This window comes from Vipera ursinii (assembly GCF_947247035.1).
Source record: "Vipera ursinii genome assembly, chromosome: 3".
Taxonomy (NCBI): domain Eukaryota; kingdom Metazoa; phylum Chordata; class Lepidosauria; order Squamata; family Viperidae; genus Vipera; species Vipera ursinii.
Window position 1 is genome coordinate 169,855,328 of NC_139516.1, and position 18,203 is coordinate 169,873,530.

General features: G+C 35.4%; 1 protein-coding gene across 1 annotated transcript in view; it reads left to right on the plus strand.

Moving 5' to 3' along the window:
* Nucleotides 1-280: 280 nt before the first annotated feature.
* LOC310639212 (desmoglein-4-like) overlaps nucleotides 281-18,203 on the plus strand; it is a gene marked incomplete at both ends in the record, with an annotated part of 32,067 nt that continues 14,144 nt past the window's right edge. Inside the window, 6 exons of the mRNA XM_083360717.1 lie at nucleotides 281-328; nucleotides 12,499-12,537; nucleotides 13,075-13,203; nucleotides 15,036-15,191; nucleotides 15,875-16,022; nucleotides 17,825-17,988. Coding sequence (XP_083216843.1) covers nucleotides 281-328; nucleotides 12,499-12,537; nucleotides 13,075-13,203; nucleotides 15,036-15,191; nucleotides 15,875-16,022; nucleotides 17,825-17,988 — 684 coding nt within the window. The remainder of the gene's footprint in view (nucleotides 329-12,498; nucleotides 12,538-13,074; nucleotides 13,204-15,035; nucleotides 15,192-15,874; nucleotides 16,023-17,824; nucleotides 17,989-18,203) is intronic.

Consider the following 18,203-nt stretch of genomic DNA (forward strand, 5'->3'; position numbering starts at 1 on the left):
AACTATCAAGGTGTGTCAGAATCTTTTTTCGCTTGGAGCAACAATGATGTTGTCAAGCATTTCGAGTCAGACCTGCCCAGAAGTTTGGGTGGAGAGATATTCTGTGTTATACAGCATCTTCAGTGCTCCCTTGTGAGGAAGCCAGAGGTTGCTCCAAAGCCTGGGTGGAAGAACATCTGTGCAGTGTCTTTTTACAGGCATTGCCACTGGGGGGGAGGGAAAGGTACAGACACCTGGAGCATTATTGCCCCTTCCTTGGATTTAAGAAACTACAGATGAAATGGACTGGCTTCCTTGCAGAGCAGCTGCTGTGCTGTTTATTTTAATGGTAAGATGGATTTTCAAAACTTTTTTTAATATAAAAATCCAAATATTGATTTCTTGCAAAGGATCTTTTGTGTGGAGGTGATTTCTGGGTTTCCATTTTGTTTAAGTTAATGCTGATGGTGCAGGAATTTCTTAACTTAATTAATGGATATTCTTAAACTGTTTATTGGAAATCTAGTTTTATTTTATTTAAGATGAAGTTGGAGATACTAGAAAAGATTCTGAGTGCAATCCTCTTTCTTACGAAAGTGTAAATCCTTCACATTCAGGACATATTTCTGTATGTATAAGCATGGTAACACAGTGTTGCAGATAGTCTAAATGGAATCAAGATTTGGGTTTTAATTTGAATTAAAAGATTAAAATGGAATGATATACAAATATCATTATATTGTCCACTCTAGATTGAATGTTGATTTCAAAAACATGTGCATGTGGAATTAGCATGGACCTCCATCATATTAATGCTTTTGGCTCTAATGCTTTTAGCTCTAATTTCCTAACTAAGGGAAATAGAGTTGATGTTAAGACCTCACAGGTGTAGAATTCATCTTAATGCTCAAGAATTCAATACTGAGAACCATGGAGAGGCTGAGGGTGTACGTTCATCACCGATATTCCCCCCATTCATTATTTCATAGCTTTTCTGGTATTCACAATTTTAACAATTAATTCTAAGTTTTAAGTAAACAAAACCTCTATGCTGCATGTGTGTGTGTGTGTGTGTGTGTTTTGATGTGAAATTCTGTAATTCATTTCTACAACAAATGAAGCCAGCTCTGCTGTTTTTACTTCAGTAAAATCAAGCTCATCTGGAGAGACAGCTGTTCAAAAACTAACAAAAATATTTGGTATAACAAACAGGCTTCTTTAAATCTGGAGTGTTGCTTACAATGTGGAAATGGAATGGAATTAGGCTGTTCACCTAACAATCCACACTTCTCTGATCAGCTAGCATACCAACTGCAGCCTCAGTCAGTTTTACTTGCAGCATCGTGTCTTTTAGCACAAAATCCAGATCCATTTTTCAAACTTTCTTTAAAAGAGTTAGACCTACAGGCCTCAATCTAAGCTACTTGCAACTCATATCATGAATCCCACTAGTTTCGGGTCCTAGGTATTTGCCAACAAATTTTCTTTTGGGGCCTACTTTGGGAGGACTTTCAGTATGCTCTTAATATTGTATTGAGAGGGAAGCTGGTCCTCATTTTTCAAAGAGAAAATGGATAAATTTATTAGATATGCTGAATCTCTTTAACATACCTTACTGGTGAAGTGCTGTGATTATCAAAAGCAGAACCAACAAATAATTCAGAATAACTTTGGAGGTTTTATATGAAGAAGTAGAATATAGGCCTTTGCAATATCATAGATAATTACATAGATCACAATATAAAATACATTGAAACCTATTTATGATTGATTGTCCTTGGAAGGAAGGAATATGCACTGCTGAACATGTGAAATCCAAACAGTTATATGCATGGAAGATTCAACTATTAGTCTTATTCATAACAAATTATATTTAAAAGGGAGATGATATGATATTTCCCATCTCCAAATGTTTATTTCAAGAGACCAAATTATACAGTTGGGTTGGGTTTAGAGTATATGTATTGACTTGTTTTAAGAAGGCAAAGTAGCATAATACTTTTGCCACCTGCCACCTACTTTTGCCACCTAATAAAAACTGGTTTATTGCTACCATTCATACTTCACACAAAATGATTTGTAGTTTGTAGCAGCTAAACACTCTCTTTTTCTTAATTAAAAATGAGTTTGGATTGGTTCAATAATATAAATTTAAGTTTCAGCCAATTTCAGAGATCTAAATATTTTTTCTCCAAGTTTTTTGTCTTTCTGCAATCATCATTAGTACACAATTCATTTAAAGATTTGGAATACAAATCTTGGCTAATTCACTATCCTCCAACCTATTGCCTTATACTACTAGATGGCATGATCAAGGTTGTAGTCCAAGACATCTGGAGGGCATCAGATGACAGAAGTTTCATTTATTGGAAGTTACAGTCCATCTGCAAGAGCATGTGATCTGTGGGTGGATTATTTTTTCAGTAAAGATTAACAATCTTAAGAAAAGTGAACTGTTTTCATGTAAACCTAAATACAAAACAGGTAATAGCTTGTTATCAAACTCTTGTAGCAAGATCACTGGTTTGTCTCCAGATTCTTAAGAGTTTTAGGAATGCTTACCTTTTTTTCAACAACCCCTCCCAAAAAAATTAGTATCCATTAATAATAATAAGCTGTTGGCCCAAAGGGAAAACACCATTGATTTCCAAAAGTGAACACTGGTTGTATCCATTCACTTAAAAATGTAGGGTTTACATCAGAGAAATATCAAATTCTACAGGGCACTCACATGAAATTTTGGCTAGGGTTAGGAAAATGGAAAATGCTCCAGAATCAAAGAATGCTAAACTGCTTCCAGATCTTTTCCCCAAATCTAACCTGAGTAGCTGATGGGTAGATTAAGATTAGCAATTTTGTTCTTGTATTACAAGCAATGGAAGACAACAATTTAGGGGGGAAAGGGCCTGATAAAAAGAGAACCGTTTCTCTATCTTCCTTTAAAAAGTATTTTTGATGAGTTGCAACCTGCAAAGTATTAAAACAAGAAAGCTTGCCAGCATCTGAGTCTCTAACTAAAGCACAGAATTACTTTATCTACCATGCTGCTGTCACCAGAAGAGATATTTGAAAATTATTGATACTATGATTTTAATGCACAGCCCACACCTGATTCATGCATATTCAATATGTAAAATAAAGAGCCTAAATTCTCTCACCAGCAAAGAACAAGCCAATTTCTATGCAACAGAGCTAAACCGTTTTTGTATTCTTTATAGTCTCTAACATAAAGAAAAGGCAAAGGTCCTCCCAAGTACTGCCACTTGTATGAAGCTCATAAATGCTCATAAGAATGAGCATCCCCGCCCATTGTAAAATACATGTTTAACCAGTTGAATGGGTCTCAGGAGAATAATTACAAGGGTGATGGAAAGACATCTCCAGGTGTGCATCTAAATTAGGATACAGGTATGCACAAAGCCCTGCATTCATTCAGAGAGCTCCTAACTTGGATCACATTCAATCAGTTTATTATCAAATTAGCAATATAGTACAGTATACTATCAAAATTCTCTCTCTCTCTCCCCTCTCTCTCTCTCTCTCTCCCCTCTCTCCCCTCTCTCTCTCTCTCTCTCTCTCTCTCTCTCTCCCCTCTCTCTCTCTCTCTCTCTCTCTCTCTCACACACACACACACACACACACACACACTGATGTTGTAATCCTACTTAAAGATAAATTTAAAAATTAAAGATAAAGGAACTGAAGGCAACCTTAATTCTTGGTGATTTTATAGAGACATTCCCATTGGGTTTTGGTCACAATATTAGAAGTGTTTTAACACTGCCATTTTTTCAATGTAGCCAACTGCCCTACTTTGATTAGCTTTTGATACAATCCTACTTATCTGGGAATAAACTTTAAGGGCCTTATTTCTAAGTAAATAAGTCAAAGACAGTGATGCAAGCTGAGGTTCTTTTTGGTGGGAATTTGAATATTTAATAGTATTTATGTTTGAAGACATTACTGCCTGGTAGTTGATGGCAGAATTATAGAATTCTGGAGATAATTTAATAAAAGAAAGAAAGATCTAATCTTGTACAGTTGGAGTGTTGGCTCAGGAATCAAATACCTAGTCCAAACTGCTGATACAACTGCATACTACAATGACACAATGATGACTAATAGCATAATGTGCTCAAATATCCAGCTTTGTTCACAGCAACATTCTGCTTATCTTCAAAGGGAGCAGACCCAACTCCTAGAATGAACAGCACTGGGAAAGGGAACAGATCTGGAATTAAGGGCATGTTCAGTCATTTGGTTGCAAGTAGGTGGAGTAGGGAGTATTTCATAATTGCATATAATATTGCTTTGGCAAGAACCACAGTGAATTAATTCCTGTTTGCAGTTGGCTTTGAAGCTGAAATTGCAAAGCAGCTTGCTAAAGTTAGAGAACTGAGGCAACTCTCATTTACAATATTTTCATCTTGAACAAATGCTCATGATTTGGTCCTGATATTTATAAACAAATATACCCATACTTACTGCACAAAGAAGTCAAAGCTGAAGGCCACTTCTTATTCTGTTTTTACACATGTAGCCCAAATAAGATCAGATAAAGAATGGAATTTTAAACCTCAATAACTTCAGACGACCACTGTTGGCATTAAGGAATGCAATACAATTTACCTTCAGGTTTTTTTTCTTGGTGTATCATGGAGAATTAATCTTTGATTTTGCTAATGTAAAATGTTTTACGTACATCTTTTCTGATTACCCAAAAACAAACATGTTCTGTCTAGCACCAGAGTAAAAACTGAATTACAGTCAGATTTTCTGTTTTAAAAAAGGATCAGAGAGATTAACCATTCCTTCTCAGTTCCAGGAGAGGCTCTCAAAAAAGGTAAGGCAGGAATCAAGGCCCCTCCCTTTCTCTATACGTGTTGCCACATGTAAAGAAGTGATGGGGCTTGGAAGGCATAGTCACCCTGCCAGCTTGATTTTTGGGGGGCTCCTGCAGACACAGCAGCTAGTTCGACAATTAAAGGTGATATTTGATAGCTGCAATATTCCTTTCTAAGGCTGGATTCATTTGTCCCAAACTATCTGTTTCAGCTGGCAAAAGTTATTAACATTTGCTACTAATAAGGCTACTAACTTTAATTTCATATACTGACTTAGATCAATCATTGAATTACTCTTGAGAATTTTGTCAACCGACTTATCATTTTGATTGTGTATTCTTCTTAACCCTATGCCATAGACATCTTAAAGAAATCACTATACCCAGAAGAGGTGAGCAGCCCAAGGAAATATCTGTGTTAATTGGCTTTCTATTTTTTAACTATAAGAAACAATAGTCTGCATGCTTGGACTTTGGAAGAGGACCTTCGACCTCTCACTGCAAACAGCAGTTGGTTTCTAGAGAATTTCTTTCCCAGTTATTTTATGCTGTATTCCCAGCTATCTTTTACAGCATTTCATTGAATGAATTATACTGTTGTTGACAAAAGCTTGAGCAATTGATTGTGCCTCATCAGAACTGTGATAAAGCTATACATAGCTATTAGTTTTGTCGTATATAAAATCAGGGCTTTTTTTCTCATAGAACGCTCAGAATGGCGTTCCGGCACCTTTTTTTGCAAAAAAAAGGCTCCCTCTATTGGCTTTAGGAGTAGGCAATCTTGGCTCTTTTTTATGACTCGTGGACTTCAACTCCCAGAAATCCTGAGCCAGCCACGCTGAGGGGAAAGAGAGAGGTTTCCAAGCTGAGCCATGCTGGCTCAGGAATTCTGAGAGTTGAAGTCCTTGAGTCATAAAAGAGCCAAGTTTGCCTACCCTGCACTAGAGGAGGACATTAAAATTATTTACAAGGTTACTTCTTTAGGAACTAAACTTTTAGAATCTAAAATAGCTAATTCAAAAAAGCCAACAGGAAAGAACCTCACATTTTTCATCTGCTTCTGTCTTTTGAAAGATAAAATTAGATAACAAAATAATCTATTTCCTATGTTAACATCTCTGCAATGAAATCAATAAAGGTAACAGGAAAGAAATGAGAAACATTTTTCTCAATGTAATATGTCTAATTTAGCTGATGCTCGAAAAAAATAGTATCTTTTGTACACTCTTGAAAACTATTTTGAATCTATAACCATCTATTACAACTAAACCACTTTAAATTAAACAATTCTTAAGAATGAAATATTCTTAATTTGGACTTTACTTTTACTGTTTGGACTGTTCTGTGTTTTGAAAAATAGATTATAATCTAGTTATGTTGCACTTCAGTCTTTAAATAATTAACCTAGTATATACATAACAATATATAATGTTTTCCATGGTGAGCTTAACATCAATAACAACATTTATTAAAAAGGCTAAAATAATTTCTGGTGGTATTATCTGTACATTAAAATTTTGTTTAGTCACAATCTTTCACTTTTCCCATTCTGGACAAGCAGTGGTCATGTATCCTAGCAAAAGATGTTACATATGTGCATAAGTGTAGTCAGTAGCATATGCCTTTTTAAAAATATCAAACATGCAAAAAAACAAAAATAAGTCCAAAATATCAGTATTACATCCAGAAATGCCAACTTTGAAACCAATATTTCTCATCCATAACTATGGCACTCTAAGGATACCTGCATACATGCAAATGCTTCTCTGGGATCAGTAACGCAGCAGAGATTGCTTTTTCCTTCCAGTAACAGATTGCTGGGAAATACCAAACATCGCCTTGAGAATTCCAATGTTTGTTACAAATTTTTCTGGATGTGGTTGGAAAGAGGCTGTTTGGCGCTGGAGACCACTGCCACAAGGAACACAGCTCTGGGTCGGGAGTTGGAGCAGCTCTGGGTGGGGGCTCAGCACGGGCCATGGCGTGGCAACTGCGGGGAGGGGAATCCTGACAGCAGCCGTGGGGAGAGGAATCCCCACGGCATGTGGCTCTGAGCCGCAGGGGCAGGGGTGCAAAGGACGGGCAGCAATGCCATAGCAAGACACAGGCATTACTCCCAGTGACAGCACCTCTGAGTTCCGGCACCCTTTTTTTAGGAAAAAAAGCACTGTATAAAATGCATACTTTAAACCATTACTGGAACAAATGAAAATATCAAATATTAAGATCAGAGTATAATTTATCAAGCAACATTTATTATTTGTTATTAGAAAAAATCAATCACAGATTGCGTCATATATGCTTTCAGTCAGTGCTCAGAAATTATGGTTTTTGGTTTCAGACTGCTTAATTAAGAATCAACTCTCCAATAAAACAACTTATCCAATAAAACAAAGGGTGAATTATACATGCTTCCATACAATATGTGGAATGTGTAGCTATATATTGCTTACAGAAAGACAGAAAGACAAAAATACACATACATTCACCTCACGCTAACAGTTTTCTAATGGCAAGAAGCAATATTAACATCTTTTAATTTGGGAATGACACATCTTCTCTTTTCTTTAACAAAAAATTATAGCTGAGAAGGACCCATGTATCTGCTTGTCTCTTCTTAAGAGGTAAAGGGGGGGTTCTTATATTTTTTTTCCTTCAGGTAAATAGTTTCTTAGCAGGTATCACATAACAAACACAAAACATATCTATTGTACTTAGTGCTTCTCTTCTAATGAAGAGCAGAAGGCATCATTAAGTTCTTTCGTACAAACCTTATTTAAACCTATCTGAAGGCCCTTCATGAACACTCTTGTGTTCTGATGCTGTTGCTATTTATTGTAGTAAATAATGGCAAAATTTCTCAGTACAAAAATTTATACAATTACTGTGTCCTAAAACCTTTCAATTCAAAAGTTATTCTCTACAGGCTTCCTAGGAATGTTCCATTCACAATGATAAATGTTATACTGTAGTTATTAATATCTACTGCCATAGAATGCTTTGTCACTCTATTTTTATATGAAAGGACATGATAGAATTTTTTAGCAAGTATTAAGAGAATAAGAGAATTATCTGAGGATTTGCAGTTCTAACAGATCCTCAGCCAATTCTCCTATTCTCTTAAGGAAAACCATCAATGAATAGCCTACAAACTATTTATTATGGCAGAGATTGAGAATATAGTTTGATGTATACCAGACACAAAAGATATCCCCATATGGCATCACTGCATTTGAAGCCCTGTTTGCATGTCTCTTAATGAAGTATAACAAGATCTTGATTCCATAGCAACTGCAGGGGAGAAAAGTCAGACATATCTTATTATGAGTCATACAATAGGGTATCTAGGATTGAGGGTTTTTTCCCTGCAGCTGATATAGAATGAAAGTCAGGACGTATACCTGTCATTAGGAGGTATGTAAGCATGTCCTACATAAACATTCACCACCCACCACACCCTGAATTAAGCTGTGACGAATTCCCAGAGGAGCAGGCTTTGGGGAATCCACTGTAGCCTTAGCAATTGAAGTCAAACTGGTATGAAATAATCAGTAACAATATCCTTACTTTTCAAAGGAGAAGTCAGCATAATGCAACTAGGATAGGCCCAGATGCAGTGGTGGGATTCAAATATGTGAGCAACCGGTTCTCTGTATGGATGCCGCTTCTGGAACTCCATTCTGGGCCTAGGCAACAAAAAAATTAGCTACCGGTTCTGCCGAAGTGGTGCGAACTGGCTGAATCCCACCACTGCCCAGATGGTTTTCTTGTCTCCCAAATGTTTTAGCAGAGAAATTGGTTGAATATATATTCTCTGAATTTCTTCTGAAGGAGAAATTCATCAGTGATTTCTCAAAATCAAGATTTCCCTGTAAAAATTGAATAAGGCCTTCTATTTACCCCATGGTGAAATGGGCAGCCAATAAATTGGATAAATAAATAAATTTTAAAAGTCCAGTGGAAGAAGTTCTCTTGTGAAATCTTCTTCTGGGTTTAGTTGAAATATAGGAAATCAGAAAGATTGTGGAGTAGATAGAGGAAGAACTGTCCAGGGAAAGACACAATATAGACACACACCTGCTCTTGTCTATCCTGGAACTAAAAAAGTACATCAAAATTTCCTATTTGAATTTGTCCCAAATTGTCTTCTGCTTTGAAATACTTTATAAAGCAAAGTGACTTTCATTGAATTGAAACTTGCTATTGGGAAGTGAGGGATAGAATTTTCCTGTTTGCAACTGAATACGGTAAGCAGACTGGAACTTGATGTTTGACCTATCCAGGGGTAATATCATGCATCCACTATTTCATCTCCCCAAACCTTCAGCAGCAATATAAAGACCACCCATAATTGCTTTTCCTGCTGCCCACTTGATATACTGACAACAAGACCATAACTACTTCACCCTGAGTTCCTACAGCAACAAAAATCCCACCATTCCTGCAAGATGGCCAAAAGAAAGAAAAGAACAGAAAACAGCCCGAAATTTTACATGTTAGCTCCTAAATTCTGCAGGTAAGGGGAAAACCAGCAAAACTCTTGTCATGAATTGGGCAAAAACCATCAAAGGAAGAGTTTCCTTACAGGAGTTGAACATTAAAAGGTGGGAAAAGGAGTAAGGCAACAGTTCCTTCCACTAGGCAAAGGAAGGCAGAGCATTAAAAAAAAATTCTTAGCTCGGCAGTAATTTTAATTACACAGCTGTTGAGCCAGAAATAAATAATCTCAGCTCTTCAATACTGCTGATCTCATGGGAACACAAAATGGTTTTAAACTGGTTCGGGGGGAAAACCCTACTCAGTATGCACATACAGTATCTAAGTTTGCAGTTCTAGGAACCACCCATATCATTGGACCAAAAAAAAGTGCTATGGATTTATAATCAATAACTTTATCATGGGGAGGTGAGGCAAAGCCATAATAAGCACATTGAAAAAAACAAGTGCTTCTTTAGCATTAGTTACACTCTTCCTTTTTTCTTTCTTCTCTCATAAAACATGCCTGAGTGTGAAAAAATTTCTTTGGTGCTGCTGTTTTTGAAAACCATTATCTTTAGTACTTGCCAACCACCAGGCCTTTCCATCTCTTCAAATAGTATGGGAGGGGCTTTATAATCTTTTCTTTGCTATTAGCTGAAAAAAACTATTAATACATAATAAATAATTAACATTATGATTTTTCGCAAAAGGACCTGAAAGATTTAAATAACAAGTAGAGATTGGAAGTTAAATCTCCTGTTTTAAAATATTTTTGGACAAGTGATGGCCAATACCCCCTTGCACTTCTCTAAGTTTGTGAGGACAGCATTATTATACAATTAAAGATTTGTATCCTTAAGGAATGTGATGCTTTCAACTCGGTTTGGTCAAACTGACTTATCAACCCTGCATTCCTAGTTACAGCTAGGTCCCAAATTGTACCATATGTGAGGGCCTTGGTGCTCTCTGAGTTTGGTTGGTTTCCTGCAGACATTTCATCACCAAATAACAACAATGCTAAAAGGGACTTATAGCATGGACTTTCCCTTTTAGCACTGATGATGTTATCTAGTTTGGTAATGAAATGTCTACAAGAAACCAACCAAACTCAGAGAGCACCAAGGACTCCACAGTTTAACCTTGAATTACAAATGTTCTCTCCCATTGATGGTACCTATGTTTAGAACTGGGTTTAGTGTCAACTCTAGGACACCAGGAATGGACTTCTTTCTTTAATTTCTAGCTAAAATGGCTATTTTCTCTGGCAGGGTTTGCTCCCCAGTAGGAAGAACTGATTCTATCAAATACATGGCTTTTGATATAACAAGTTCAAGATGCAAGACAGATTCCTGTCCATCTAAAATTTATTATAGGAGAAACTACAACATCAAAAGAAATTTTAATAAATCAATTTTTTGCTATTTAAATTTAAATATTTAAATATTACTTCACAGCTGCTAATTTAATTTAATTGGACAATATATTCCAATTACTTTTTTTAAAAAAATCATAAGCACAACCAGATGCATGAATATAAGTTTTGTTTGCCACTGCAATTCAAGCACACTTTGGATTGTGTACAAATTTAAGATTTAAAACAGTTAAAACCATTTCATATGCTGTAGCCTCTCTGTTCACATCAATGCTCAAATAACTATGCTGTCATTATGCTAAAATAAATATTATGTAACTGATAGAAAATAATTTTGCTTGATTCTCATGTGCAATTCCTCTTTCTTTTTCTTTTTGGAGTCCCTTATGGTCCATTGGAGAACCAGTATTGTTTAATAGTTAAAGTGCTAGATTAAAAATAGAGAGATCCAAGTTCTAATGCTCCCTAGCACAAAGATATCTCCCCCTAACTATTCCCTCTTAGCATCAGGCTTTTTGACAAGACTGTCAGTAAGCTTCACTGTATGAACTTCATGTTGTGTTGTAGAGTAATATAATTGTCCTATATTATATTATGTATTGTATAATTGTGTGTGTGTTTATAATCTGAATGCAAATTTCATGGGGAAGGTGTAGCTCTAGAGAAGTCTCCATACATATATACCCAAACTGCTTTGTCTTTTATTTTTCTTTTAAAACATATCTACATCATTTGACAAGCTCTCCATCTACAGACAACGCTCAACCTATATATATTCTATAACTTAAAATACTGTAAAACAAATAGGTAATACAAATATTAAAATATATAAAACAAGCCAGAAGCCAGAAATATTGGAATAGTGCATCATGAATCAAAATTTCAGTCTTCACCTGAACCAAAATGAAGTTCACACATATCTTATGCTTCTACAGACACACCCAGATTTTTGGTGCTATGGGAAAAATCATCTTGAAAATCCTCATATCTTGGGAGTGGCTTGTCATTCCAGAAGCCTTAAGACATAGAAAGTGCCCATGTTCTCCTTTACATATGGAACAAAATTACAATTGAATATTTTTTGCAAAGGCATAATTGCAATATTTGTTGAAAATAGAGTAGTATAAACCATATAGCTTACTATCCCAAGAATCATGGATTTCAATTTTTTAAAGCAAATGTCTAAACCTTAGTGTCAACAATCATTTGGTGAAGGAGCAACATTCATACCAAAATTTATAGAACTTGTACACTTGCTTTTTTTTTCTTCTTTGTCTTTAAGTTGCTAGACTTAACCCTACAAGGTAGGGATTTTTATCAGACATTTTAATCATGCGTGTAATTGAAGCTATCTATTTATAAGAGGCATAACTTCCTTGTGTTCTATCTAAAATTATTGACATACTGTCACTTTTGAGTTTTAGGATTTATTATATTTTAAAATAAAATCAAACTTTGTTTTATCAGTTTGGGGTTTTTTTCCATCAGATTTGTTGAAACTAAGAGTGGGATACTCATGATGCTCTGAATGTTATGGAACCAGCCTCAACCAATATTGCCAATAATCAGAGATGAGTGGAAGTAAACTTAAATGTGGGTCATTTGGCCCCCCCAAAAGTGAGATATGTGTTAATTTAAACTGAAGGAACCTCTAATTCAAAGAAAAAACAGCGTTGCAAGGAAAGAAATATACATGAAACTAGTTTCTACATTATGATCTTGTGCAATAGGATTCTTTTTTTCTTCTTCTCCATGTATTTCAACTATCTAAAGAGTCAGAGTTAATGAGACCATTGTGCTTACTTTGTCCTTGTTTCTTTTCCAGGTCTCCCTGGATTTCAGCATCGGTACTTTTCATGTTAAGGTAATAATCATTTCAGTTCATTTGCTAGTAATGTGTACAATACAAATCTAATTGAGATTTGCTAGAAAAACACTATTTATTGTAAATCAGTACGCGAGACTCAGCCCTCCTTATCGCTTGAGCCTTTGATAACCATAGGAAAAGCATTCCCAGCATACGTTCTTATTTTCACACATGTTCTTCCTCTGCCTCCTTCAGGGTCCTGGCCTGGAGCCATCAGTCTTCCCAGTGACCCACTGCTCTGTCTCTTGAGATAATATGGCCCTCTGAATCAAATTCTCACATTAACAGAGAACCTATTCTGGTGGTATTTCTTTCCCAGTTTACAGCTTCCTAGGATTAGGCCATTCCACTTAAAACAGCTGAATATCTGGAAATATTCTGTGAAGTTAGAAAACTGGTGAAGAGCTTCTTCTTAAGCAAAAAGCAACAGATAATGTGCAGCTAATCTATTCTATTTCGGATTTTAAATGTACTATTACATCCCTGTGATGCCATTTAGTTGGTCTAATAATATTGGTGTGTCCTTTATTCAAGGTAAAAGAATGGAATGAAAAAGGAGTGGAGAGATGGAAATCCCATCGGAGGCAGAAACGAGAATGGATTAAATTTGCTGCTGCCTGTAGGGAAGGAGAAGATAATTCAAAACGAAACCCAATTGCAAGAGTAAGTTCCAAGCATTTTATATAGGTAAAATTCAAGCAGTTGCAAAAAACAAAAGCAACAACTTGGCTAAGGGAATTTCCAGACCAGGTTTTTATTATGCAATTATTCTGTCTCATCAATGGAGTTTTATGTAGAGTTCAAATATTAAACTGGCTGTTATCCCTACCAATTTTACTATACTGTCTTCTCTTTCTGTGCTTCCCCCGCAAAAATGAGGGAAGAGATAAAATACACAATCATTTTGGAGTACTAGGAATATGTGTATAAAAAGATTCTGCATATTGCCCTAGCTAAAAATTAAGCTACATTTTTCACTTGCATGCTGTCAAACTAAAGTTACAGGTTTCTCAGATATTTGGTCTGATTTTACGTGTTATGTTAAGCAGGGGAGCCAGATGAATATATTAATGTATGGGAGGAATATAAAAGAATTATTAATATCTGATTTTATGAATAGTTTTTCTTGTTTTCCTTTCCAATCCTTACATGTATGCACTGAATTTTATTGCACTGTTTATATTTACTGTAACTTTTTTAGAAATAAAATATTATGTAAAAAAGATTCTTCCATAGATCCTGCTGGGCACAGAATTTATTTTCTTTACTCGTCAATATTTTTTCCTTAGTCAATACCAAATTGGTAGTACTAGCTAGACTCAGCACTGGAATATGTATTATTATATTAATTAAGTTATGCTAAAGCATACCATTCCCCCGATTTTTATTTACTGTTTTCACATAAAAACTGAAATCTGAAAAAACTCTAAATCAGTGAGAAACAACCATTTAAAACTACCTTAACAAAAGTTTTCTCCCAAGACTTCTACAATATGAGATAATTACAACAGGTTGCCACTAAACTTTTCTAACACATATATCCCACCTTAATCTATCCAGCTGAGGAGTTCTTAGTCTTTATACTTGGGGCTTCTCCCAAGTCTAAAAAATGGAAAAAGGTGCTTTGGATTTTCCTGCCCAAAGGCCAGGGATATAGAACTAAATTTGTTACAATCCCAAGCATAAGGGCTAAATATGGAACCATGTAGTTTTGCATATTGGGAAGGTTTTCATTTCTATTTAGAACTACTAAGGAAGACAAATGCATAATTATAAAAAGGAGTTGAGGAAAGGGGCATGTTACAAAAACAAATGGACCCAATAATCACACACAAGAATTCCAGATAAAATCAATATACTCAGTCTAATTACTCTAGCTACTTTGTGGCTTAATCAAAGAGGACTTTGATGTTTATCCCTGAAAAGAAAGTGGGACAGAAATGTCTGTATCTGGGTTTAAAAAGTTTTTCCAATTTTTTTTTAAAAGTTCTCTTTAGGTTATTTCCCCTGAAAATTGAATCTAAAAAGATTTTCCATGTCCTGGGGGTTAAGCAGTTTTTCTTTAAGTCAGTCTGAGTTCCATTTTTAGGTATTCTTTTATATTCCTTAAATTCCTTCCCCCTCTTGTAGTTTCTCGCCACTTTTAACTCCCTTCTCCCCTAGTCTTTCTGGGGTCTTTACTTAGGAATTTTTTTCCAATCAGGGGATCACTCTTTCCAAGTCCATAAGGAAGAGGAAAACTGTTACTTTGCCCTATCAAGGACAACACTCATTTTTTGATCTGGGTCAACTAAACAAATCAGAAGTTATTTAAATTAAATTAAAGCTACCACCTAATGAATTGCACCTATCCAGGCCTCTCAGATGGTGTCAGTTATCAGACATCTTAAGTATGGTTCCTACTGAGCCATACCAAACCTAGTTTATCACATTATTTAAAGTAAAAAATAATAATAAAAGACTGCAATATTTTTAAATTTTTCTTTCTAAAACAGATCCGATCAGATTGTGAAAGCACGCAGCCAATTATATATAAAATAAGTGGAGTAGGCATTGATCAACATCCTGTGGGAGTATTTGTCATTAACCAGAAGACTGGTGAAATTAATATAACAAAAATAGTAGATCGAGAGGAGACTCCAATGTTTGTGGTAAGTAATAGTGGCAAAACAGATCTTTACCTGTTATGGTTTATGATTACAGTATCTAAACGATGGTCGCTCACCTCCCGTATAGAAGGTGATCTCCTGAGACCCCTTGACATTTTAAGCATGTTTGTTAAGACTCCAAAAAATATTTATTTATTTATTTATTTATTATTGGGACTTATATGCCACCCTATCTCCCGAAGGACTCAGGGCGGCTAACAACAATAAAACACAATGATACAAATGTTAAAAAAAAGATTAAACTAACAAGCCCCAGTGATAAAATATTAAAAACATGTAAATATGCCTTTACAGCAGCTCGTAACAACTTCTAAAAATTAGCCTTTTTAATGAGGTTCCACTTTCAGTTTTAGAATTAAAATTAAAATTATACATCTTTCTAGAATGTTGATGGTTTTTAATATAAAATTGGGGTGCTTTTCTTGGATGGTTGGTATAATTTTAAAAAAATATTCTCTTGCTTCTATTTTTATATGAGTTGCTATGGTTATATTTATCACTCTTAGCTATGAGAAAAGTCAGAAATCATTTTGTAATTAGGTCAAAGATGACCTGAATTCTTGCAATGTGTAATGAAGTTTCTTTAGCTCACTATTGAAAGTATTTCACTACTTTATTGTCCTTTTGAATAAAGCTGTTGATCTTTTTTTAATACCTTAATTCAGATTCACTGTCATGCTATAAATGTTATGACTGGAAAATCAGTAGAAACACCTCTTGATCTTCGTGTTCGCGTTCTGGATATAAATGACAATCCACCAATATTTACACAACACATGTTCTCAGGGTCAATAATAGAAAGCAGCATGGAGAGTAAGTACCTTCATTTGCCTGAAATGGTATAGGGTTTCCTGCCTGAGCAGGGGGTTGGACTAGATGACCTCCAAGGTCCCTTCCAACTTATTATTATTATTATTATTATTATTATTATTATTATTATTGTTGTTGTTGTTGTTGTTGTTGTTGTTGTTGTTGTTATTGTTATTGTTGCTCCCTGCCCAGAATAGTAGCCAGTATGTATGGTTACATGTATCATTTGACACCTGTATAATTACTAATTTCTGGAAAACATGTATATGAATGCAGCAGTATCTTCCTTGAGAGTAAAGTCTTCATTAATTTAATGGCACTTAGGAAGTTGCACCGGATTGTGCCATGGGTTCCATTTTTGTCAAGAGAGAAATTAATTGGAGTTTAATTCTCCCATATTGAACACATTGGCATTTGTGCCACTGCTCTTAAATGTTTCACTTTGAAAACTGAAAAATGGAGGCTTTCTTTTTCTGCTAAGGATATATCTTGAAGATAAATAAATAATAAAGCACGATATCAAGATATGCTATCCTGGTCAGGGAATAAATAACAATTGGGTTGATAACAGTAAGTCACATTTTTCCACTGTGATTAATACACACATCAGTGTGGCCTGTTTATGGTTCCCTGGCTTATTCTTGATCACATTTGATATATTTATCAATTTTTTTTATTAATCCACAGTGGAATATAGAGATAGTCCTCAACGTACAACCATAATTGAGCCCAAAATTTATGTTGCTAATCGAGACATTTTTAAGTGAGTTTTGCTCCATTTTTACAACTTTTCTTGCCACAGTTGTTAAATGAATCATTGCAATTGTTGTTAATAAACCGGTTGTTAAGTGAATCTGGCTTCCCCATTGACTTTACTTGTCAGAAAGTCGCAAAAGGTCTGGGGACACTGCAATTGTCATAAATATGAACCAATTGCCAAGCATCCAAATTTTGGTCACATGACCATGAGGATACTGCAATGGTCATAAGGGTGAAAAATGGTCATAAGTCAATTTTTTCAGTGATGTTGTAACTTTAAACGATCACTAAATGAACTATTATAAGGTTTTGGTAGACAGGTGGAGCACTGACTATACAACTAGTATAGTCAGCGCTCCACTTATCCACCAAAACATTTAGGGCCTAAGAGAGCCTAACCTGCTATGGCATCTGTCAGCAGCAAATTGAGATTATGTCAGAATAATCATATGTAACGAGATGTTGCACCCAGTGTCTGACATTGGGGTGTAATTCACAGGTTTTGTATAATAATATGTATACCATTTATTATAGTTTGGGTAATTAAATGTCTGCAAGAAAACAACCACTCAGAGAGCACCAAGGACCCTTCGTTTCAACCCTGAGCTACAAATATTCTCCTTTGTTGGTATCTGTTTCCTTACTTAGCTGCCCACCCACCACCCACCTATGATCATTATCACTTAATATTGCTGTATAGGCAAACACCGGGCAAACAAAAAATGCAATATTTGTTCCGAGATAATTGAAATAATTGCTAGGTAAAAGACCTGTATAATCTAAAAAGCAAAGCATTACATTACAATTAACTCAAGCTGTTTGTTTAAATAGTTTGGAAAAAATCTTGGGGTACATCCTTGGTAGCAGATCAGTAGAAAATGATTCATAAACTTCCATAAACGTGCCTTCCTAGTATGAAAAAGTGCACTCCTTTTTCTTCTTTATAAGCATCTTAAATTAGAGATTTCACAAATGATGGCGCTCTATGGTTTTAATATCTTAATATCTGAAGCTTTTCCCCCCTTTCGTCTTTTCCTTCCTTCCAGATACATTTGTAATGAAAATAACTGCTACAGATGCTGATGAGCCAAATAATTTAAATTCCAAAATTGCCTACAAGATTGAAAGCCAGAGTCCTTCAGGCCCATTACTGTTTATCTTGAACACAGAGAATGGAGAACTTCACATTGCAAAAGCTCTTGATAGAGAGGTAAACACAAAACAGAAATGCCTTTTACAGAGAACTATTGTTGGGAAAACAGAATATTTTGTGGCTGGGATATTGATGGAACTGGCATGGGGTGGTGGTAGATCGATGAATATGATTTTCATCAGGGCCTCAGTAGTATTTATTGTTTTCTTTAGGTTTCTGTATTTTTGTTCTATTCACTACCCAGAGTTTCTTCTGATGGCTAGGCAGCTATA